Source organism: Betta splendens, chromosome 8 (genome assembly GCF_900634795.4).
Source record: "Betta splendens chromosome 8, fBetSpl5.4, whole genome shotgun sequence".
NCBI lineage: Eukaryota > Metazoa > Chordata > Actinopteri > Anabantiformes > Osphronemidae > Betta > Betta splendens.
The window spans coordinates 7,277,292-7,303,381 of record NC_040888.2 but is presented as its reverse complement, the minus strand read 5'-3'; the positions used below and the strand labels follow the sequence as shown (position 1 = coordinate 7,303,381).

The window sequence follows — 26,090 nt, the reverse complement described above, 5'->3', positions numbered from 1 at the left end:
AAACACCGGGCTTTTTATATCTGCGCCCTCACACCTCTGAATCCTGCCTCGCGTGCGTCTGACTCCTGTTCAGTGAAACTAGTCGCTCTGTAGCAAATCCTAAAGCGTGTGGTGTTTTCTGAAATGATCCTAGGATTCAGGGTCACACCTGCTTTTTTCTGCTTTGCAGAACGCTAAACAGAATGTTTTGCACAAAGCTACTTTACATTCCTTGAACAGAGGACAGTTTTGACATTGTTTGTTATCCCAAGCTTTGCAAATCTGGTCTCCAAATATTCCCCCATACGCTATGGACTCAAACGAGGACGTCTTTGCAGGCATGGTGGTGTTTGCTTATGTGTGTATGCACAAACCTTTTAAGGGGCGGCTTTCATTTGTGTATAGCGAAACAAAGCCAGCCCCAGGTGTCCTCATTAGGATAGTCGACCATTAGACCGGAGCGTTTGGTGCTGATAACTGGCATCGATGTCTGTACACAAGGTAGAGGCACCCACATGTATGCATTGAGCCCAGTCTAACTATGAATCATATACGCTATAATGTTGTTGTCAGAAGGATGATAAATTGTTTAGCATCAGGTGTGGCTGCTGCTGTGTTGTGCGTCTGTTCCTACAGTAGAACCCGCCAATAGGAGGCTCCATTTATGCATTAGTACAAAATGGCCAAACGACCTCAACTGGCTCCCTTTCGGTACAAACGAGCACTGGCTCCACTCCAAGCTCCTTCCAGATGTCCGTACTCCATCACTAGTGAGCCCAGCCACCTCATTTCAGCTGCTTTTATTCTCCATCTTATTCGTTCAGTCACTACCCAGAGTTCATGACCACGGATGAGAGTTGGCACAAAGACTGACTGGAGGAGTAAGAGTTTGCCTCGAGGCGAAGCTTCGGCTCGGCGCTGCGCCTGCCTTCCAGCTGACGCCAAACCAGTCCGCCTCGTCAGCCTCGCGACCGAGCTCGCACTTCGCGTGTGAACACGGCGCCAAAGCGCTTGAACTCCCAAACTTTGGACGACTCCTCCAGAACCTACAGTAAATGAAAGCAATCCACCGTGGAGAAGCTGACGGTAATCCCAGCCGCTTCGCGCTTTGCTGCGGGCCTTATTTGTATACTGCATTTAAATGTAATGGGTGAGATGCAACGCAATGGCGCAAGACACAAAGTTTACAACACGTTGACAGTTATTAAAGGATCCTCTGCAAAAGCTGACAGCTCAGAACATCCTCATTAGAAAAGGAAATACTAAGCATCTTTTTACCTCCTTCAAAATAAATACATTTTACTTCCTGAAAATAATGATTTTAATAATGTAATGACTGTATACAGGTGTTAATGTGTCACCTTGTAATAATGCCTATAGTAAGATTACTTCTCCACAAAAATATGTGTATAAGCTGTGTGTGTGTGTGTGTGCGTGGATGGTGTCCATGTGCTTGAAGCAGTAGCAGACAGAGACTGTCAGGGCAAGAGGCGCACTTCGCTGAGAATAAGTGCAATATAAGAATTCAGGTGTCTCGTTGATCCATCAGGGCTTCGGAGCCTATTCAGCATCTCAATTTCCCACCACTTTTCTTCACAAGACCATATCAGTGTCACACACACACACACACACACACACACACACTCCTCCCTCTTCACCCAACCTGATCCATCTTCTCATTCACTGATTTTGAGTGACCACCAAAAACGAAACTCAAAAGGGCTGCAGAGCTGAGAGCAGTGGAACAGTGAACCGTGACCTATCAAGTGGTGAAAGCTACTAGACATCATTTCTCAGACGAAGGTGGAAACCTGCAGCTCCGTAGTGGATCTCTACTACACAGAGGTCATTCCTTGCCCGCCCTTTCTTGATCTGTGCGCGTGTTTATGCACTAAACTCCAGCAGTAAATTACATTTGCATACACTACGCTGCCCCGTAGGTCAATAATGATCTACTCCATGTTACCAATACAAAGATTTTTTGCCAGGTTTCTGTAATGTAATGTTAATCACATCTAATGCATTACATCTGCAAAACGAGTGTTGACTGTTATTTTTTCAGTCCAAGTCTGAGGCTGCATTCGGTTTAACTGTGTACGGAGCATTTGCTGCCTAACGATGCCGACGATGCATTTGCTTTCTCTGCTGATGTGTAATAAAGTTCATTTTCAACATTTTAATCTAATGGATATATATTCATAACAGAAACACAATACGGCTAAGGCTCAATGGATCCAATTTCATGGGGTGAGTTTAGGAGATTCCTCTTGTTAAGGTAACTCATTCACTTTAAGCAACTTTGCTGCTCAAGAAACAAGACTTCAACCAGTGACTGGGACCGGTCTTCTGGGTCTCTGTTGAAACCGTGGGGCCGGCGGCATGTGACAGACGGCGCCAGACACGAGCGCGGCGGCTTGTGTTCGCGCGCCTGCGTGGGTCCCGGTCGCGCGTTATTGACAGCTGTCACCTTCTCCATGAGCTGGCGGAGCTGGCGGCTGCGTGGGTCGCGGTTACACATGTTCTGGGCCGGCGCGACCACGGTGCAAATGCATTTCCCATCTGCGTCCTGCGCCGAGCTGTAGATCTGCCAGCCTTCCTCCGGGCTCGGGTACAGCGCCTGCAGAAACACAGGGACACGTACGCGTTAGGGCGAAGGAGCGAGCGGCTTGTTGCTGTCTGTTGTTTATCCGCGGCGCTACTAAGCAGGGCCTTCAAAATGCATGAGAGCAGACAAGATATTTTATTCCGCCATCGTGTATCAACAGGATCTGATAAGTGTTCCGCCCTTATAAAACATTTCTAAACTAATACATTTATCTGATACTTGAAAGTGTTGCGGAAAGACTTTGGAAGAAAAAGACTCGTTAATGCATTCGATATCGTACCCATTCTGTCACCATAAGTTAGCTGCAGACTCATAATTTATCCATGGCGTTCCCTTTCTCTTTAGCAGTCCTGTCAAATGTTACTCTTCCCCAAAGGCAACTAATGGCAATTGATCCATCTGCTTAAAATCACTTTCTAATTTTAGTATTAACTGGGGAGAAGCAAAGAGGGATAGAAAAGTCAGAAGGGAGAAGAGAGGGAGAAAATAAGGGGAAATTGGTGCAAATTAAGATAAAAGGAATGGGGAACGTAATAGCATGACAGAGACAGAATAAGCAGGTGGTGGTGGATGAACAAAGACAAATGGGAGCGAGAGAGGGGCTTAAAGGGGAGAAAAGAAGGAAGAAGGACCCGACCGGGCGGTCCGAGAGCAGAGCATCTAATAAGTCCGGACACACAGAGGAAATGGAGCTGTTTGAGATCGATAATGCAGCTTGTTACCAGTGGAGGAGGGGCCACGCTGAGAGGATGGATGTCTCCTTCGCCGTAACCCAATCAGAAGTAGTGCTCTGCGTTGATGCGGTGGCCCGCTCGAGACCATCCGTTAATTTGGGCCACGGCTGCACACACCGGGTACGTAAAAGGAGTGAAACGCAATGAGAGAAGGGGGCGGCCATTTTGGTGATGAAATCGAATCCGTCCACATAAAAGGGGGAGGGAGCTGGAAATAAAATGCAGCGGCTCCGCTCTGCTCTTCCTCCCTCTGAGCCCCGCTCTCTCCTCCCTGGGTCGGGGGGGGGGGGGCTCAGATTAAAACGTCTTGGGGGACGAGGGAGGGGGCCGTGTGATTGGAGTGCAAAGCAGCAGCCACCCTGCGAGCCAATGTGCTCCCTGTCACATCCTGTCACTCACTCATCGCCCCGCCCCCCCTCTCCCGCCGCCTCTGCTGCACTCGCTGCGCTCCCCTCGTCCTCCGTCACACTCGGAATAAGCCCACTTTCACCAAATGAACTGTGGCAGGAAGACTATGACTACGACACAGGCTGCTCTGTCCACTGTCAGAATCGCCTTACACTGTACATTCATTTTGTGTGGACTGGAATAAATGCGTATTACATATATATACTCCTCATATTTCAGTACTATATTCCCCTATAAACACCAGCGAACTCCGCTGTTCTTAATATTGATGTGTTTGTGTGTCAGTGCGCTCCCAGCCACTGCAGTGACGTGCGCAGGTCTCTTTTTGTCAGCACGCATCTTTTTCATCATTCGTCTTCCTCCTTGGAAGCGACGCAGCATCAGAAGACTGTTAGGCGGAGGCACAGCAGAGGCCTACGGAGGCCAGAGCCGAGGTTAACGCCAGACAAAGACGGCAGCCTCCAAAGCAGAACCTCCTCCAATTTCTTTCAGCTACATCTGACTGTCTGTTTCGTTCTGCCGTTGCCTGGGGGGGAAATACTCTGTCTGCTTCCCTGCCCGGATCTCGCTCACTGTCAGGGCTGCTGCTTTTTTTTAGTGTGTGTGTGTGTGTGTGTGTGTGTGTGTGTGTGTGAGAGAGAGAGCGAGAACCAGACAGAAACCGAGAGAGCTGCGAGTTAAGGTCAGCTGGATTTTGTTTGTTTTAATTATCCTTGAGATTAGATTTGTGGGATTTAAATAATGGTTTAACTTGCAGAAGCCGAGACCCGTGTGGCAGATCCGACACTTCCCCATTAATGTCTAGATGAAAACGAGGAAATCTTTGTAGGCCTCCATGAAATAACACGTTTTGAAGCATAAGAATTTTCTAAAGCTTTAAGAACAGGGAGTTGACCAGTGACTCTAACAGATATTCAAAGGTTCTCGTCAAAGATGAGAGAACCTGCAGGAAGCAAAAACGTCTCAGTAGCTCGACACCAATCAGATCTTTGATTAGAGAGGCTGGACTGAGGCCACTTAGACAAAAAGGCATAGCACCGTTTTGATTTAATGCACCTATACTGTGTTTGCCAAAGAGCACAAGGCAAAAGATCCTCAGGTCTGACGAAGCAACCGTCTGGGAAGACAAACCCCGGCTCCTCTGAACCCCAGCGACTGCTCGTCAAAGTAAAAACACTGTGGCAACATCTGCAGGAAGAACTAGGAGCCAAATACGGAGAAATCCTTGAGGGGAAACCTGCTCCAGAGTCTGACGTACACACTTACTGCACATAACACATCTGCGAGGAGACGAGAAGGAGGCAGCGTTTCAATTACTCTATATACAGTACTGAATGTATAAGCGATGCCAGACTGCACATAGAAACACAGTGCATCACCTGCATGTAGCTGCAGCGCCTCTGCGTCAGAGTTAGTGAGCGTTAGGTATTTGTATTTACGTGTCTCACGTTATTTGCATTCGTTACTACACAGTTTAATAATGCACGACTTTAACTGGACATGCTTTAAATGCTGCAGCCACGGGACGGCGCCTCGCTGCAGTCGGAGGTGAGCCGGCGTGAAACGGCACAATCCACTTAGGAGGGTCACTCAGAGTTACAGCGGAGCAGACGCCGCCCCCCCGGCTTCAGTGAGTGTGGGGGATCGTCTGCCCACGGCCGCAGTCACTCATTCAGGCTGCTGCATGTGCTACATAGTGGGCAGCGGTATTCCTAAATCAACACTGGATGTACTGCATGTCAGTGCTGGTATCATACTGTAACATTGTCTTTCATGTCGTTCTCCAGCATGTTTAAACTCACACTGCGCTCCCCACGAGCTTCCACACCCCCCCCTTCATTAATGTTTCAGAAATGCCCGTCTGAAATTAAGAGCTTATTTGAATCAGTTCCAATTTCATTACCACCCACCTATCCATTCCGCGCTGCACTTCCCCATTCTCATCACAGCGGCAGTTTAGGGAGCAGGAGGGAGAGAGGTAATTCATAAATGCAAATTTGCTGTGTCTGTATAGGCTTTGTGCCTGAGCCTGTTGCTGCGAGATCTATTAAGATACTGTAAGCATCTGATCTCTCAGGGTTCAAGTAGTAAACTTGAATGTGTTTTGGGACGCTGGCTTATTTACAGTAAGTAAATATAATTAAGCTCTCCCTGCTGTGGAGAATGGATCATTGACGCTGGTTCATTTAACGCACTGTTCAAACCATGCGGCCTATCAGATTAGTCATTAGTGTGGGAAAAACAACTTCTTCAGTATCTAGAGTTGTTTTCAGGGAGAAGGGTTATGTGTTGTAGGCAGCTCAGGTCTGAGACTTGAGCCTGCGCTATCAGTGGTGGCTAGCTGGGAGCACTTCAGGTCTGAGGGGATAATCCTCTCTCAGATACAGGCGGCGGCTTCAGGAGAGAGGTGTTCAGTTCCCGCCGTCCTAGAAATGCATCCATTAGGCGCGAGGGATGAATAGAATCTGTAAGTGGCAGAGTTGAAGCTGTCACAGTCATGGCTGCCACGCACAAGCCCATAGAGGAAGAAGACGGCGGTAATGAAAACAACAGAAAACCACAAAGGCCGGAGGAATGGAGAATCAATTGGCCTTGCCCACTTTGGTGAAAATGACTCCTTGGGTTTTCTGCCTCGCCCCTTTTTGCACGGTCCCAGAGTTAGCTCGGTTCCCATGGTGGAATATCTGACAGCAGAAGCCGACAGCATCGGCTTGTCTTCAGGCCACATCGATGGAAAGAAAAGGCCTGGGCTTTGAGAAAAGGCTGTCAGGAACGGGACCCGTGGCTCTAATTTCATCTAGCTTAGTCCAAATGTTGCCCACTTACAGAGCTGAATGGCAACGCCGGTTACATTGCTGCTGAGACAGGGGAAGAGGAGATGAGACGAGATGAGAGGGTGTGGCCATTAGTGAGCTGAAAAATAGCAACCAAACGCCACGGCCGGCGAAAAGGAGTCTTTGAACGCATCATAACCAGTCAAACAAAATGAGGATGACCAGCTTGAACGCGGCTCTCCACAGTAAAGTGAACGGAAGCGTCTAAATCCCACATTAACAGAACTCGGAGGCATTAGTCAATAAGGCGCTAGCGCTGGTGGTTTCACTGTATCACTGAGTTGCAGGACGGACGTCTGGCGTTTCATCAGACCAACCCTGGAGACGGCTGCTGTAAAGTCAGGACTAAATGAGATCATAAATCTGCTGCTCCTACTTTATGAGCATGACGGGAAGTCTATAATAGCTTTCATAAGCAGCAGGCAGAAGGGGCAAACAGGCAGCAGCAGGCGAATCCGGAGATGTGGAAAAGAGCTGACCAGCGCGTTGTGACCTGAACGGAGGAACGGCGTCGCTACGGAGAAGGAACGGCTTAATAACAGGCCCCTGAGGTCCCGGTCCAGACCGACGATGATGCCAGACAATGGGCAAAGCAGAAACATCGGAACCAGGAGCTTCACTCTCTCTAGTCCTTGGCCTCATTTTTTTGAATTTCACTCTGAATGTTATTGTCCACACACAGAATAAGAAAATACAAATTCCCAGAATCCAACTGAATAATTAATCCCTTCTGCGTGAGCGGTCCGGCCGCTGGCCTTTAGCTCAAAGAGGACTCTCGGTTGAGGTCTCTCCCGGCCACACAGAAAAGCATTTACCACACTCATCTCAGCACGTTCGCCAGTCAATAATGCGACTCATAAACTCATCATGCTCTGCCCCCCGCTGCCCCTCACTCCCCCTCACTCCATAACTCCCCTGGCGTCCTGCTCTCTTTCCATCTGCATCTCACTGGTTCCGATCCGAATCGCGCTTGATTTTTTTTTTTTTTTGGGAGCAGTGTGACGCCACAGAGAAACTCTGGGGAGCAGTAAAAACCAAAACACTTGTGTGTGTGGCCACGACTTTAGCGCTTTTTTTGATCCTGGTTGAGTGTGTTTGACATCCACTGTGCTGCAGTCGGAAAAAATAGCTCCATTGCGGCTGGTGCTCCAAACAGGAGAGAGGCGAGAATAGCAGGTCTGCTGGTGTGAGAAAACACTGAATAAACCGCTAAACACAGCTTATTAGAACCAAATATGGATCGTCACTGTGTGTGAAATGAGAGTTCATCATGGATGAAGTTGACCGAGGCTGAGTGACCCGACTCGTATCCTGACCTTTGGCCTCTTGTTTTTCCATAATCTCCTGTTTTGTTTTCGGGCCGTCTCGTGCTCTCGCTGACATTCATGTGCTTGGTCGTGTCCAACCACATGTCTCCCAGCCTGTCTCACTGAAGCAGTGATTGGCTCATCCGCCAATATGGAGTCCAGTGAAATGTTTTTAGGTGTTGGCAAAAACTCATCTTAATAATTAGTGGCTGTACAAATAAACTGAGTTGACATTTTTATGCTTATCCATTTTACAATGTGTTTTAAGGTTATAGCATTACTTAAAATGATGATCTATCATGAAACTCTGGCCCTTTATGTCATCTGAGGGGTCTAACCTCCTGCTTCTGTATTTATATGTATTTACATGTTTTTTGTTTTAAACACGTGATTAATTAATGCCATTTTATGACTACTTCTTACTGTACGTGTAAAGCCCTGCAGGTCTACAACTAGACCATACTGTACGGCCACACTGCTCCAGTGTAAGTGGGGTCTGCAGGGTTCCTCTCATTAAGGAACACGGTTTTGCACTATCCAGATGTGCACAAGCATCCGGGCAGCGTTACGCTCGGTGCCCCATCGAGGCTCACTCAGCTGTGTTCTCGGATCAGCTGGTACAGAAAGAAAGGCACACGAAGCAACTGAAGCAGACTTAGCTCTAAGCAGGGGGAATATGGGCCACGGCATCCAGGGGGGGTGCCAGGGTGGGAGCAGCGGCCACTGGCACACTGGCGCCACAGTGTCGAGGGACTGCAGCTATACTGTCTTTGATCAGCGCCCCAAACCTTGTGTGAGTCACGACTGTTCCGGAGAATCATCACAAGCACACGTCTCATTAATAGTGATGGGATTTTGAGGCTAGGTTTTACATTAAAGTTTTATTTGCTGCCGTTTCCTAATGCAGGGGGATTACTTCTGTCTCATAACAAGGACATTTCCCATCACAGCAGCGTGTTATTAATTCCTGGCACAATGTAACGGGCTTATTAGCTTCAATAATTCTTGGAGGGAAACTACTTTGATAGTAGACGCCTCCTTTAAATGGCTGCAGGTCCTTAAAGGCAAAGATATTGACTCCCAAACATATCTTTATTTGCGGTATTTAAAAATGCGCATGACGAGTCCAGTGGCGTTTCCTGGAGGTAATCTAACAATATTTATGGTCTGTGATTCTTAATCTGCCCATGCCCCCCAGGGAAAAGTGGGTGTTCAATAGGATTAAGAGTTTAGCGCTGTAAATAATTCAAACATGCCTTTTACAGTGGGCTGACATTATTACAGAGATTAGATTATGATTTCACTTTGTCCGACCCGCAATAATGAAAAGAAAATAACAGCGTGAAGCAAAATGCTGTCAGACAGAGGTGCTTGATATTTTCACTGTGCCGCGACGCCTTTTCCTCCAAAGAAAACATTTCAAGCCGGCGCCTCCCTGCAACATTAAAGGGACATAAAGCGGATTGATGTTTTAACGAGCCGGTATAAATTATAAAACTCGTCTTCAAACAGATGGACCCTCACCCCTGAGACGAGGATTCCTGAACATACTCGGAGCGCACAAACACACGCAGACGCGCGCGCACATGCGTGCGAGCGCACATCCAGATGGTCGCGTGTCTCTTGGGATGTGCAATTTTTATTTAATCATTTTAACAGACCGGGGGCATTTGCTTAATGGCTGAGGTGCCGTAAAAAAGCCCAACACAATTATTTACTGCTGATGAAGCGGCACATCTGTAAATAATCTCCCCAGCGGAACTTTTCTCCTGCGCGTGCGATTCCAGCGCGCTGTGATGTAGCAGACGAAGAAGAAAACACATCCGAACGTGAGCAGCGACGTCTCGCCCTAAAGGTGACTGACAGATGGGATCAGTGTGAGCATCACTCACAGCGGCGCTATACCTTCAGCCACCCCGGACTCCCCCCGCCTCCAACCTCCACGCACAATCACGCGCCCACAATTCAGCATCGTTGCACCTCGTGCGTCTCACACCAGCACGTGCGTCATTCACGCTCGGCTGAAATGTGGCTCTGGCATGCACGTCTATACCTCCATCGGCTCCATCAGTCCCATATGAACAACCTCGCTTCCCTTCTATTCTCCCACTTCCTTTAATGTCACCCACGCACAAATCCACCGCTGCGCGCACAAACTTTCGCGGAAAGCGAAGAAAAGTCATACGCACGCTGACAATGCGCTCCGAGGTGCCCCCTCTGGAGATGGTGGTCCCGTTGAGTCCCACCAGGGAGGGCAGGGTCTGAGACATCCAGTTGGTCACCATGGCCATGGTGCTGAGCACCGCCCCGATCTTGAGCATGGGGACGCTCATGTCTGCTTCCCGCGGGGGCGAACGGCCCCGGAGCCGGCCTCACCGTGCTCTGGACCTCGGTTCCGGCCAACTCCGCTCGGCTCCGGAGAGCTCGGACCGGAGGTGGGGAGGAGGAGGGGGGCTTCTGCCTCAGCGAGAGCAGGTACCAGACTCACACCGGTGGTCCAGTCACAATGGGAGCTCGAGACCGGTAAAAAGAGAGCGGCTCGCATCCAACAACGTCATGCCGGAGTCCTTCCTCTCGGAGTGAATGCCTCAACCTCACCCCCTCCCTCTATCTCTCTCCCTCCTTTTCCTTCTCTCACTTCCTCACTCTCCCCTTATCTCTCTCTCTCTCTCTCTCTCTCTCTCTCTCTTCCTCAAGATGCAGCGCTGCGCACTGGCTGCCTCTGTGTCTCATCCCTCCCAATCAGCCTCTGCTCTGTGCCTGCCAGCCCCTGTTTTGCATGCATGTTTCCATTCTTTTGCTTTCCCCTCTCTTTTTCTGACATTTGCCGGCATCTTTTTTGTTTTTTTTACATGACTCACATCTTGGTCTGCACAAATATCTGTAACGCGGAGATCAGAGGAGAAAGAGACAGATTTGACAGGGCTGCGCTATGTATGTGACATATGTGCGCCCAGAGCATAGGCACAGTACTCTGACCCGCAGTCTCATCAGATTGTCTGTCCGAGATAGAGAGTTGAGGATATAGAGGAGTGGGAAGGTAGATTAAAGATGCCCAGGGGCTCACAAAAGGCAATATGGGCAGATACTTTGGCATGGTATTAATGTATTAGAGATACAGAGGCTCGGGCTCATGGCTGCCTGTAACAGCTCATCCATCATTGTGCCTCGTGACATATCCTAAATCAGCCTCTAGCTCGCAGTAACATAGTACCTTGCCAACTCTACTCCGCCTGAGGCATAACCGTATTACCATATTCAGCTACAACGTCTTCTTGACACTTATAGGCAAAAGGAAATGCTGATGCTTTAAAATTTGGGGCACCTCTCTCATATGAAGGTCTGTTTTATATGAACTTCGGATGAATCCGTGGAGGGTGTTTTGGAGGGTGTCTCTCGTTTCTGTAGTTGCTGAAGCCTGAAGCGCCGAAGCGCCTCGCCGCAGCCGCTTGTGTCGTTGCGTGCCGTAAACAGCCGCACACGATGACAGAGGGTCCCGCCCACACACAAAACGGCCAGGTCATCCGGCCCCCTGCCTTGCTCCCCGGTCTGCTGACTTATTCATTTCGTCAGCCACAGACGGGCTCCCCCTCCCACTCACGAGGGGTGAGTGATATGCTGTGTCGGTGTGGGGTATACTGTGAAGTGATATGAGAAGAGACAGCTTCCTGAGCCCCATCCAAGAAGTGTCAACCCTCCTCAGCTCACCTGCTGGCTCCCACAGCAGCCTCGTCTACGGCGCTTTTATTTTTGTGGCAAGGCTGCCCCCGTCTGGCCAATGGTGGAACTGCACCACAGCAACGCTTGTAGTGATGACTGAAGCTCTTGCCACTTTAAAGGATTGTGTCATAAATCGAAAAGAGGGACGTAGCAGCACTGTTTAGCCACGTTCTTATTATTCTGTATTACTGAAACAAACTTTTTTCAAAATAAAAGTAATCTGCTACCGCTTATTGCTGTTCTAGTGGGTTCATGCCATAGTACGACTGCAATTTTTTAGCTCTACAGTAATACGTTTTGATTTTAATTAGCTAAGTAGTAAGTATGTTTGAACACATCATTCTGATGTGCATGTGAAATCTGTGTCCCTCTTTATTTCCGAGGGTGCAGTTATCATCATGACCACACGGTGGCAGCAACGGTTTAGATATGGATACACTGTAGAGCTGTTTTATTTCTGTGTCTGGATTTCTCAAAGGAAACCCGGTGCCCAACTAGGAGTGAAAGATAGAGGCCATGCCTTCCAATGCACCGGCTTGCGTAATGAAAGACACCACTCACCCCATATGTGACCGCGACCACTGTGCAAAGCACACGCTGGATAATTCACCACAAATAGACCAAGGAGTCTGTGGCTGCAGCACATTGATTTTTAAACTGTTCCTCTAGTGGCTCCAATTTGTACTGTGTGTCTGCCAAATATGTTCATAATCCATTATGCAATAGCGGGACAACACAGAAAATGTAGAGGCAGTAAACATGCACACTTTACACCTCATTTATGAGGACTTAAATATTGACATAATGCCCTGGTCCAAAACCGGTATTATAAGTTTTAATAATGCTAAATAATTATTGATCTAATCTGTGCTAAAGGGACACTAAATATAGTGACTCAAAAAGGAATATCAAAGAGCTTTACCCTCCATTTTAGGTGTGTATTTTAAATGATACGCCATTAATAGAAGCATTTGTGTACTTTAGGTACCTAGGCTCCTCCGCTGACTTTTTATTCCACTCACAACGTGAAGGTCAGGTGGCATTTTTTTGGAAAGTGATGGACCAAACGGAGAATGGGAGTAATGAGTGTGATGAGCACAGTCTGCCACACCTCAAAGGATCCCAGGCTCCGCCAATCAATGGCTAATCACAGAGTCTGTTGGAGCAACGAGCTTTCATTAAATATTAGCTGGAGAGGAAGGCAGACGTTTAACCTGCATTCATTTAATCCTTTCTGATTCATTTCCACAGCCCTGCCTTATAATTTCCTCTCTAATAATTGGCCAGGCAAATTTTCTCCGCTATTTTCGCTACTTTGTTCTGCTCCTCCGTGAATTTTATTCGGCCTTGAACTCCTCTTCTTATTTTAGCCCTTCGAACACTGAAGGAGAAATGGCATTGTGCCTCCTCTGCTGCAGCGCCTTTAGTCTCTCATGTACATACACCGCTGTGGCACATTTACATAGACAAGTGCAGAGTTGTGGCGCTTCCACGCAGACACGCCAACATGACATTGTGCTTTATTATAAACACTCAAAAACACTGCGCTCGTAGCCCGCGGGCGTGTTCTATAAAGGGCATTTTTAATCAGCTCGTACGGTGAAAATGCCCACCGACTGCAGCAACGGCAGCGTTCGCGCACACCCATGGATGGCAGTAAAGTGCTACAAAGCCCCAAGGCCGCAGGGACGAGCACCGGGCGAGATAACAATAGCGACCGCATCCTCGCTGAGCGCAAACACACAGGCAGCGGCAGAAATACAGGAGCGATTTACACTCCAGCTAATTACGCAGACCTCTTTTCATAATGATGCAGAGCTGTTATGAGCGACGAGGCAGCACACGAACGCAGCCGGAGTTATCTGGCTCCAGCAACACTGGCTATTTTTCTGAGTCATAGTTCATTAATTAAATGATGGACACGGAAGCCCACCGCCTTCCGAATATATGAAGATCAAAATCAGCTTAAACAAAGCGTGACCTCATTACCATGGCGACTATTTCAATGGCACAAATAGGCTGTACCCCAGGGTTTTAGGCAGGAAGACATACTGTAGCGGTGCGCTTTCAACATGGAGTGTTTAATCTATTAACGGCTCCTTTGGGCCTTCGATTAAGAAAACTCATCTGGGCTTTTACGTTGTGTGGCAGCGACTGGGAATACAGGACTGTACAGAGAGCGCGTCTTATTGAGTTGGCTGTGTTTAATAATTCAAATGCTGGACCATCACTGCAGATGAAGTGAAACCTTTGTCCCACTCAGAGGAGGCTGATGGTGTTTAAATAATGGCATAATGTGATATGAGAAGAGGTGAGAGTTGGTAACGCAACATATTCGCCTTTTCTCTGGGCCGCTTCAACAGGACTCTGCTCACTGGTGAGCAGAGGACTGCTCACTATGCATGCGTGCATGTGTGCATGTAAGAGAAGGAACATCTGTGTCCACTTGCATACTGTATGTACGATTTGATTGCAAGCATTTTTCTCCTCTGTTCTGTGGCATTTTCACAATAGCTGCTACTGGTGGAGCAGTTTGATCTCTGACATGCACATACTGAAAGGAATGTATGAGACATACTGTAGTGTCACTGTATAGTATAGGGGTTCCAACGTCCCTTGTTCACTTTGAATAGAATAGATTCTAGAAACACATTTTATTAACACATGAATGCACACATAGAATCATCTTCTTTGTGACAGTTTCAATTCAAAAGAGAAAATGGCGAAACTGTATAAATTGTAAGGAGACTTAACATCTGACGCTCCCATTTTCATAAATGATGTTAAACTGTTTTCGCAAGAGTCTGAACAATATAATTACTAACTCTAGCATCATTCTTATCCGGAGTGAAATATTAGATCTATGTTTATCTGACTGCACGCAGGTCCTTTATGTTTCCCTGTGAGTTATTCTTAACCAACCTTTTCACCAGAGGCGGACGAGTGACAGGTGCTGACAAATAGAAGCAAATGCTAAAATATTTACACAACGATGTTGTCTATGACCATGCAAATACGTGAAGGGTATTTATACTCAGAGGCCTCAGAATGTATTAGTGGAACATGCTGCCATTTAGCGTTTATCCATAGTAGGATGGATTGCTGCTGATTACCCCCTTGATTACAATCCTGCCAGCCCAGGGAGGCTTATACATTATTATTTATGGAGCATTTGCTATGAATGAGCCGTATATGCTCGAATGCCAGCTAGCTCAATCAGCAGCAGGGAGTCACATTCTGCTTGAGTTTTGCTAGAGAAAAGCCTTGATCAAAGCAATAGGCAGCGAACTCCATGAGGCAATCAGATGCCATGCATTCTGCGCCGCAGCGCGGCCCTTTGCGCCGCTCCGCGCCTCCTCGTGCCAGCAGCACCGGCTGAATGCGGCTCAGCGCGGCGCTTCCTGTGGCACCGTGTGCGAATCGGCCACACGTGCGCACAGACAGCGCTCACACGCGCCCACACGCCCAATTACCGGGATCATTTCCTGGCTGCGCTGACCTGATTACCAGCGTGCCCCAAAATGCACCCTTTTCTGAGTCCAACCACTGGAAGCCGCCGCCGCCCGAGCTTTTCTCCCACGCAGCCAACAAAATATTTGTTTGCCCGCGGAAGCTTTCTTGTCTCAGTAACTGGGAGATTTCAGTTCATGGGAGAGGATCTGCCAATTGAGGCCCATCGCCCTTCAGTAAACTGACTAGGAATACTTGAGCTTCACAACCAGACTCTAATCTGTCTTCTGACCAGAGATGGCAAATTATTGAAAATCAACACGACGAGCAGATCATCGCGGCATTGTAAAAAAAGACCATCATGGTTAGAAGAGGCAGAGAGGAAGAGTAAAGCTTGGGCGAGACATTGGAGACTCCCCGAGGTAACGAATTTCCATCTGCAACAGCAAAAGTAACAGGAGCTGAGAGGAGTTGGTGAGATGCTGCCAATTACGGTGTGGTTGACTGAGAGTTTGCAGCAGACAGTTGTGTGGGGGAAAAACACAAGTCTTCATTCTCTCCTGCCTACAGTACATGGTGGGAGGCAAACAATGACCATAAGCCATCAGCTATGAAACCGCATATTAGCGAAGAAGGGACACGGCCAGCCTGGAGTCTTGCGTCCAGCTTCTTTGTCATTACTCAGGCCTACATTCGTCCCCTCTGTCTTCAGGTCATTAATGCTCACAGAGGCTGTAGCATTTAATTAGGGAGACATTATAAGTAGAGCACAGGCCCAGTGTGCAGTGGAGAGAAATCCCCAAACAGCCCTAAACTGAATATTACATTTACAGCCACATGGAGTTATGGGTAGAAATGCTAAGGAGAAACAAATTAGCTTATGTGCGTTATGAAGTTTGCCTTGCTAGTGGAAAAGAAAAGCAAAAAGGGTTATTAGTCAAATTAAACAGTCCTGTATTAGCCTATGTCCGTTGTACCCTGCTGATGATTCCAGCCGTACAATCTGCAAAGTCCCAGCTGCATTGTCAAAACGAGAGGCCACTGATCCGCACAGTGATTACACAAACAAGCAGACGGGGGGAAATACCAACAGATTGGAGAAAATGAGTTTGCGGAACAGAAATGAAAGGTCTGCACCTTGAATCTTATGGGGGGGGGGTAATAATATGCTGGTTTAGCCAAGTGTGAGATGAGAAGCCTTATGAGTTGGAGGGTGACGGCAGGAAGCAAGGTGGTTTTAACCCTAATGGTTAAAAAGTGCCTCCGCGGAGCTTTCAGCATCAGACGCGCTCTCCAGCTGGTTCAAAGCCAGAGATGCATGCGCCTGCATTAGTATAGTAACTCTAGCGTAATGCGAAACGCACAGAAATAGTACTGCCTGTTCTTGGGAATACGGGGAATTTATGTGGGCTACACACAATTTTCGGTGGGTGCAGGATGTGGCTGCATACAGACATTGGGATGATATTTGAGAGAGCAGCCCGGGAGATAATATATCAGAAAGGCCATTCCTTCCATTAATATTCCACGCAGCGCACACACAGGGAATGGAGCATGATTTTACCCCTTAAGGAGCCGCTTCCTTTGCTAATCGTTAACATAAACATTTTCATTTGCCGTCTTCAGGACACAGCAGTCGGCACCAAGGATGCTTTGAGAATACGATGCGACCTCTAAACCACGGAGATTAGAACGACATAAATACCCTTCAATAATGAGCTTTAGAGGATAACACTTTGTGTGGACAGTTCTGCCACCCACAGATTAGGAAATAAATAAATATTATTAATGCTCCTGCAATAACCCACCTCTGCACAAAAACCCCTGTTTGTGTTTATGTAGAAAACAGATGCATGCAGCCGTCTACGTTTATCCCCATAGTTCCCTCCAACTATAATGAACCTTCGTCAGTTTTGGAGTCCCGCTGTTCTCATTTACTGGAAAAGTCATGGCATTAAACTTTTGCACGTTTTGCAGCTGCAGATACAGTGCTGCTGAGAGGAGGATGGGGCGAGCTGGGCCCGAGAGAGAGTGACCTCTCCTGAATACCTATTCATCATCAGCGTTGGTGTGGCCCATGTATTGCGCAAAAGCTCAAACCAGGAGCTCCCGCTGTGTTGCATCGCATGTACTGTGGTGTGACTCCATCGGCCGCCGCCTCATCTGCTGCGTCCGACCCCAGACTTGGCTCAGACGAGCGGACGCCCCCGCCTGCTTCTCTCACCTTGTAATCCGCCGGAGTGTCCATAAATCATCCTCCGCGCGGCACACGAATTCACGAGTACATAAACAAGTGCGGACTTTAATCACCACGAGAGCAGGTTTCCACCGGAGCGTGGCGTCATCTCCTCCCACAGAAGTGCCAGTCTGCGTCGCTCTCCTCCCGCGCCCTGTCTGTCAACGCTCCTCGCGTCCTCCTTCGCTTCCTGCGCCGCTCGCGGCCAGGATGCGCAGGGTGCCGTTGTTCTGTCACGGCCACTGTTGTATTGATTTAGCAACGTGGAGCTAATTAAAGACAATCTGCGAGGAGCGCCGGAGCCAGCGGGGGGAATGAAATCCCAGCGATGGCGCGATTGGCCTGTAATTATTATTCAAATCTCGGTTTGGATGGGAGGGATAATGACCGTGCAGTCAGAAGGCTCCCGCTCCCTCTCTTCTGTCCTCTGTCCCCGCTCAGTAATCTCCAAATTTCATTTCCAACAACTCCACGGCCTTTTTTATTTATTTTCCTATCTCTTTCACTCCCGCTCACTCGCCAGACGTGCGGCTCTGCTCAGCTTCACCTCAGCACTAATTCGAACTCAGCCGTTGCTGCCCACCGACCCTGATCACCATTGCTCCATCTCCCATTCACATTACTGTACGCTGCCTTCGTCAAGACACGCTTAATCTGTCGCAAATGCTCCTTTTCGGAGTTGAGCGGGATTTTGTTTGCTCACGTCTTTGCCGGCAGCTTTCTTTGGAATCTAGAAGAAGCGGTGCTAGGCCACGATTCCTTATGGCTACGCCCTCTGATCTATGAAATATGACTGCACAAGTCAGCACATTACATCATTTCTCTCCCGTTTTGTGTAATCCATCGTAGCCAGATGCAATTTCAATGTGCAAATGTCATCAGCGCTACAGATATTGTTCCATTTTTTTAAATGTGGTACTAAATTAGCAGCTAGCTGCAACTTCTATCTCCAGATGTGCATGTTTGGTACATCTGGGGGATCCGACAGTAATGTAATGTACGACTGTGTTCCTTCCACCCGAGCATCTTGTTATCGCCAATCTCCTGGCAGAGTCTCCATCAAAGCGCCTCTCCACCTGCAGAGAGCAGCTCTGTCTGGTCCTCCGCCTGCCTGACTGGCGCCTCAAGAAGAGCGAGCCCCCTCCAATAAGCCCCACTGAGTGGCTGTGACAGCGCCGCGCAGAAAGCGCATCGATTAAATAGTTCCTCCTGCCACCGGCTTCTGCCGCGCTGCATAACTCTCATCCCTCATTGCCCAAAATGAAAGCCCTGCAATTGAGTTAGCTTCAACCTGCGAGGCGACCGCTGTTGCACGCGCACGCGGCAGCGAAGGGGAGGAAAAAAAAAAATCTACATGTGAGACGGTGTCCAGCTGTGTGAGCTGGGCGCGTCCCTCCATACGGGATGCGTGTCTGCTGATAAAAGCGGAGGCGAGAAGCACCGTTCATGCAACAGCTCGCCCAATCTGCTAAGTCTCATGAAAGCTTTTGTATCGGAGCGGGAAGAGGGGGGCTCCAGGCGCAACAGCCATATTTATATTCCAATCTTCTACGCAGAAACCCACATTGCCAGCCTCATAAAAGATTCATGGAGCAGGGAAAAGCAAGGTCGTACAGAAAGCTGGTCAGGAGGTGCCTACTGCAATGCAAAAAAAAAAAAAAAATTAATAAAACAATGAGCAGATGGATGCAAAAAAATTTAAACTCACATTGGATGGTGGCAGTTACTGGTTAGTTAAGCTCCTAACTGGATGGTTTAAGCCTGATTTGGCGCGTGTCACTAGTACTTGTATCCGGTGACAGACTTAATGAGTTCAGCCTTGATTGTTGGTATTGATACCATGTGTTGTCTGGCTCTTTGTCTGCTCCCGATCCAAGCGCTGACATGTTTGCGGCGCTCGGGAGACAAAAGGGAGACAAAGACATTGTCTGCGTGAAAGACAGGCGTGCGCGCGCGTGCGTGCGTGCGCGAGCGAGCGTGCCGGCGACTGTTCTGGGTGTTGTCAGAGAAATGTCACTCTTGCTTAGAGTCACATGAACCTCTGGGAGTCCTGCTCCCTCCAGCACACTTACGCAGGAAGAAAGGGAGAAAGAGAGACGGTGGAGGAGAAAATGTGATACAGGGATGAGGCTCAGCCCACCAGTCGAACTGATCCCCCCCCCACACACACACACACACGCTGCTGACAGCATGGTTTTAGAAATAATTTGAGCACATATCTTGTAACTGTCATTATAAAGAGAATAACGGGCAAATCAGCAAATGGCATGAATCTGCTTCTCTCTGCTGCATGTATGAAATGTAACGTTAACCACGTCTGTATGGACCCAACTGCAGCATTTAGGCTCCAAGGGCCTTAAGCGCCTTCGTAATGATGATTGCAAGAGGCCCGGGGTCGGCCGGCGCAGTCATTGCTAATGGTCATCTGGGGACAACAGGCCGCCGGGTTCCCGGCAGAACGACAGAAAGCAGCAGCAGAGGTCACTCAGCGCTCACCCAGCCCTGCAGCGCAAGCCGCGGTCAGCCTGCGTCTGTGGGTGAGCGTGTGCTCATCTAAACGCCGACTAAACACCAAGGTCAGACTTTCCTGTGCGACTTTGACAATCCCAGTTCCCTTGAAGCGGCACGAGGATGATTATATGCCCAGTGTTTCGGTGCTGAATGAAATCGGATGCAGTTGTTGTGATGTTATGGTCACACGTGTGTGTTTTGTTTGTTCCTCGTGCGTTTGCATGTGTACCTGCTCGGAAAGGGCCGCGCTGACACACCCCTCGCCTCGTCTCAGGGCGACGTGACGGGGGCACAGCATTAGTGTGAGCATCCGGCCGCTGACCTCGCATGCTTCCCTACCCAGCATTCCATCTGTTAACCAATTACCGCACAGGCCGCTGCCCGACTCCGTGCCTCATCCGAAGCCAGTCACCCGTTTCACCCTGGGCTGCGCGGCAAAACAAACAAAAAAAAAACACGCGCTCTTCTCACCTACGAATGAGTCACGACGAGGCCGGCGTTTGGGAAACTGACCCAGAAACAGGTGCGTGTGAGAGGTCGGGGTTTTGATAATGATCACACGGACGAACAAGTTCATTGACACTTCAGTCACTCCACACATGAACACTCAGTTTACAGTGAACAGTGCATATTTAACACGTTCCAACTTTAAGGCCCTCATTAAGTAAAAACTCAAAGGTCACTATTCTGTTCGGCCTCTGATGATGAAGCGGCCGGCGCCATGAAAGCACATCACACACGGAGACGCGGGAGTGAGCAGCCGCCGTCCACCTTCTGAAGCCCCTTTTCCCGACCCGATTCCAGCTCCGTCCTCATCAGTCGCGGCGGCGCACTCGATGGGACGCGGCGCGGCCTCGTTATCTTCTGATTGTGCAGCAGAGGCCTTGTGTGCGGCGGCCGATGCAGCACGGAGGCCGATCCAACCCCGCGCCCGCGTAGTGGCTGCTGACTGACAGGCCACGCAGGCATCACAGTATGTGGGTTACCTTGTATAATAGAGCTGGGAACCAAGGAATAAGAAAGTGTCACCAAGCTTTGCACTTATTTAAGAAGCACCGTATCGTTGTGGAGTATTTAGGTCGACGTCGTTAACTGAGTAATTTACTTACAGAGCTACGTACAGGACCATATAAAGTCCTGGTATGATTTAAAGCAGACTTTGCTCCTGCAGGGTCACAGCGCTTTAAATTCAGCCACACTCTGGGCTCTGGAACATTAGAGTGGTTTAACAGTCGGCTGTGTGTTTTTGCTCCTTTTACTGGCAGATTTGCGCTTCCCTCCTGCATGGTTTCACCTGTTTAGCGCCTCAGGTAAAGGTTAGACCAGCAGACCCAGCCTTCCTTCAGGACTCCTGAACCTTCCTCCTCCAGACTTGCATCCCCCGGTCCCGTTTGGCTTATTCAGCCGCGTGATCTCATTTTTAAGTATTTATAAAAGCTCTTAACAGGTAGGATGAGAAATAATAAATGCGATGGGGATATTAAAGAATCATGGGCTTCTCGTGCTTCACTGTTTCGGTAAGATTGCTGTGTAAGAGGCTTTTGGCATGAAGACAGGGACAGGAATAAACCACTAGTGGCTCATGTCTGGCGGAGGTCATGCTGATTTGCTCTTATGAGCCCAGCACCAAGAAAGAGATTTTGGCCCACGGGTCAGTGGACAGTTTAAAGCCGTCTTAACTGGACCTTTGCCAGCACAGCTGTTGCTGAAGCCTGTCCCTGCTGTTCTCACGTGTACGTGACATTAGCATCAGACACTTTTTATGTGGCTTCAGTCGTAATATGCTGTTGGTTGACCCTGTGACTATAGTACATACTGTACTGTACCCAAGAAGCTAGTTAGCAAGTTCGCATCACCACTTCTAGATGTTTGGTTTTGTTCGCACCAATAAAACCATCTCAGGGCAGTGACACTCACATTGTTGCGCTAAGGTACTGGATAATAGGCTCCATGTAAATGAATTAAATACTTGCGCCAAATGCTGTTTTTAAGAGCAGCGTGATTTACAAGTGTATGTTCCTTGGCAGGACCTGCCTTGAAGCTCTAAATCGACCCCTGCGGTGCAATCACACCAATCTAAAGTGAGGAAATGAAACTTAAAGCACTCCTCCTCTATCCAGGCCCTTTGTTTATTGTGATCCCTGGTGAGGGAAGGGAACAAATAATTACTGAAAAATTTACCCAATTCCGCGTAAAGAGTGTCTTTCTCACACTTTGACAACGACAAGCAAAAAGACCCTCCCCCCACACCCACACACACACAACTGCTGTGCTTGATGTTTGAACTGAAAATCTCATCTGGAAGTGGTCATTCCTGTTGCTCTGAAGCAGAGTGGGGAGTCTTAGAGGCCACAAAACCCATAACCTCATCCGCCTGAACCATCTTTGCGTCCAACACACATCTTTCAGTACATGAGACAATCTATATACCTGACAGCTTAGGCAGAAAGTACCTACAGAAAACAAATCAGTCCCCTTGAGCAAAATTATCTCATCTCACAGATGTGCCGCATCTTTTTATACTTTGAAAAGAGGACATTTTGATCTCCCTGTGTTTTGCCTAAGTACATTCTAACAACTACAGGTAAGTTACTGTACAGTATGTAGGCAACAGTATATATATGTAGTGTATTATGTGGACATAAATGTTAAATTACATTAATTATTAAAGACTTCAAAAGAGTTACAGTACTGTAATATTATCTCATGCATGTACAGTATCAATGCTAGAATAAAACATGAATTCATGACTTCTGACTAGGAGTTGGGTCTGTAAGAAAAATAATGAATGTGTCAAAAACTGATCAGACAGAGTACAAACATGATAACGTAACATTAAATTAATGATGATTACAACTCTTGTGTTCAACACAATTTTTCCCACTAAAATGTTGTTGCTTCCGCCACAATTGCACATAGACAGTTGCAAATAAATGTAAGATTTACGATTATACTGTCCTGTATGATGTATGAAATACCAACTAAACATTTTTGCATTTTTAACTTTTCCAAATACTCAATGTTAATTTAATAGAAGAATATACTGACTCTAGCACCACAAACACAAACATGAAGCCAGCATAGTAAAAAGAGAATTACGGGTGATTACACCAATGAATGCACCACTGGGCCTCACACGAAGACATGAACATCATTAATAAACATAAGTCATGATGATACCTTAGTAGCACTAATAGCATTGATTATTGTATTATTCTTGCTCTAACACGTGCATGAGATGTTTTAATCCTGACAGTTCATGTAGTTCATCAATTCATTACTTAAAATGCACAAATTCAAGCATGCATTTATGATTATTCACATACCATAACCATATAAAGACAAATATTACAGTACCTACTGTAAAGTATTCTGCTTGTTCAAAGAAACATCTTTGTTAGCAAATTCTCAGAATGTATGGCACGTACTGTATAGAGGAGATACAATAAGTTGCAGTGAGTTCGTTTCAAATGATCTATTTTATATTGACATATTTTTAAGGATTTGTAGGTATAGATGTGCTGAAATACATTTGTCTCCCAGTGCTGTAGCATGAAGTGATGTCAGTGTATGGCACAGCAAAAGGCCCTCCTGTGAGCGCCTCCTGCCAACCATTACTCAACGCGCAAGGCGTCTTTGCCAAGACCAAGTAGGTGCCCGTGTGTATCAGTGGCTGCACGGACCCCTGGGCTTCATGGGCGCTTAACAAACACATGCAGTGTATGAACAGGTATGAACAGCATCTGTCTCACTGAAGCCTGACATGTTTGATACAGGCCTCTGGTCTGTGGATATCATGCTGCTACACATCCGCCGTGTTATCCTAGTTGCAGTGAAAGCGCAAGAAGCCATCAATACTTTATGTTTGTAGTGCAATCTTAGGATCATGGGTTTTTGCAGCTCTTGAATAATTAATGCAAACACTTACAAGAAATTGTCCCACAAGGCCAATTACTGTAAACTACTAAAGAAAGGCCTGAAATGTGTGGTCATCAACACCGTTTTAGTGTCGTAATGCAAAGGATTGCCTAGTTTGTTATTTACTATTGTACTAGAACTAGTTTTAGTTATCATTAGTCGGCTCATTTGTATCTGTATAAAGCAGGTAGTAAATACTGAACACTTAGTAATTCAGTTCACCTAATGAGACACCACATTTGGATGGCGGTAGTTACAAAGGCCAGGCTGTTTAAACTGTACCAGATATAATCTAATAAAACAAATGTATTGTTATCACATACTATAGCTGGTCTACGTCTTACTGAGGTAGACTTAAAACAATAGGCTCAAATTTAATTTGAGTCTGCAGGAGACAGTTGTATTCATAGACAGACAGTAAATATAATTATTGATAGCGATAAGCCTGGGTGTGGGAAGTCGAATATTATTAACTACCCTATCCTTTGCTTTGTTCAGGAGTCTATTGAACCATAAGAAGTCCTTGAAAGTTCCACTTCCATACTTTCAAGCATTTTAATTTAGATTTTTCCATTAAAAATCGGTCCTCTGTTAGAAACATTTGACTTGATCTAAGCCACATAGAGACTGTTAATAGACACATTCTTGTATCTCTTTGTGGATTTTCTTCTTCTGTTCTGTTTAACGGCCTGTGCTCTGTCTGGTGGCCCTGACCGGGTAGAGACAGCCGCTGCCAGCGAACGGGGAGGCGCTGTCTGCGCTGCTGCTCGTAACCGCAGGCGCTGTCCGTGGTGCTGAATATATTGCCGCATGGTACTGAAGGCGCAAAACGCGATGCACGGCCAGTTTGTTCTGCTAAGTAACAAGGCGAAAGCACGTTGCTTTTCAAAGGACCTTGTACTTTCTACGCTGCAGTGGGTCACGTTTACCATTGCATTCATGCATACAAACACCTGAAAGTTAAAATGCTTCCGACTTGACGGAAACCTTTCCTGTGTCCGTCCTTCACTTCAATTTCCTGCTGTCACATCAGAGCTCGTCATTTGTACCAAACGGACTTGGCTTTTGTCGAGTGTCACGCAGTACCACACGCCACACGCTCAGACACATCACCCAGCCTCTACTACCAGCGTTGGCACTGCTGGTACGCTGCTAATTACAGATGGTTTGTATTCACAGCCACGAATCGCACATAGACCCTGTGAACAGACTGTCAGCGGTGTCGTTCCGCGCCCGGTTTAATCAGCCATCAGTTACCGTGTTTCTCGGTGAGAACCTGGACCTTGCTGTCAGATAGGAATGTCTGTAAACAACGACCTCCAGGGCATCAGAGAGCCCACTAATGAGTCGTGTCGGAGAGATTCACCTGTTCTTAGTTTTCACCGTATGGCACATAATCGCCACATGACCAACATCTACCACTCATTGTGATTAATGCTGCGAATTACATCAGGATTTAGCTCAGTCCTAAAACACCCGAAGGTTCAACACGGGAATAAAACGACGACAGCTCTGCTCTGCTCATTGAACTTTCTATCCACGCTCCCGTTCTGCTCCAACGCTAAAAGGACACGCGTTCCGTTCAATAGCAACGTGCCTTTCAGTGCTGCATCATGCATGGTCCGAACACCTACTTTACATAATGAAGCTTCATTTCGAATACAACAAACCTTTGAGGCGATGCTTCTCACTTTAATTTTATGCATTACGTGAGAATTCAGATTCTGTTTGGGGGAACTTTTAAAACAATGCTTATTTATAGCGTGCAAGCATTTGCCGAGTCCTTACCTCGCAGGGCAAGACAGCTAACATCACAAGTAGGAACATAGCACTGAGGAGATGCATCCCAGTCGAAATGATAGGGTCCCAGCCGACACCGGTTCGCGCAGCTCTCCCCCCGTTCCGGTCCTTCACTGGGGCGGTTTCTTTGGATACAGAGGGATTCCTTCAACGCTGTGTCGGCTGTGCGCCACCAGCCTCATCACCGGGACGCGCGGCAGCCCGCTCCGGCTCGGGTACCGCGACCAGCCGCGAAGCACAGACTCGAGGGCAAATGCGCCGACTCCCCAATGTGGGAAAACTCCTCAGATGCTGTGATGGGGGACGGAGAGGACAGCCAGCAGTCCTCCTTCGTCCTGCAAAACAACTGCGACTGGGCAGAGAGAGAGAGAGAGAGAGAGAGAGAGAGAGAGAGAGAGAGTCGTAAAGGTTGGAAGGTGACTGCTGTGCTTGCAAGGTGCCGACGCTAGGAGCAGCACGTCAATGGGTTATTGGAAGCCAGTGTATGAAGTACCACTCTTTGATGCAAACCAAGCTGGGCCATGCATGTACAGTACGTGTGATAGATAGATAGATAGATAGATAGATAGATAGATAGATAGATAGATA

General features: G+C 47.7%; 1 protein-coding gene across 2 annotated transcripts in view; it reads right to left on the bottom strand.

Annotated features, from left to right (window-relative positions):
• The window catches only part of olfm2a (olfactomedin 2a), a 32,023-nt gene extending 6,164 nt beyond the window's left edge, over window positions 1-25,859 (bottom strand). Inside the window, exons 1-2 of one of the 2 annotated variants that reach the window (XM_029159018.3) lie at window positions 25,491-25,859; window positions 2,447-2,596 (exon numbers count right to left, since the gene is read on the bottom strand). In XM_029159018.3, the coding sequence (XP_029014851.1) occupies window positions 2,447-2,596; window positions 25,491-25,547 (207 nt within the window). In that variant the 5' untranslated portion in view covers window positions 25,548-25,859. Of the gene's footprint in view, window positions 1-2,446; window positions 2,597-10,056; window positions 10,474-25,490 lie in introns of those variants that run through there. The other variant, XM_029159016.3, reaches the window with a different exon arrangement.
• Window positions 25,860-26,090: the final 231 nt, after the last annotated feature.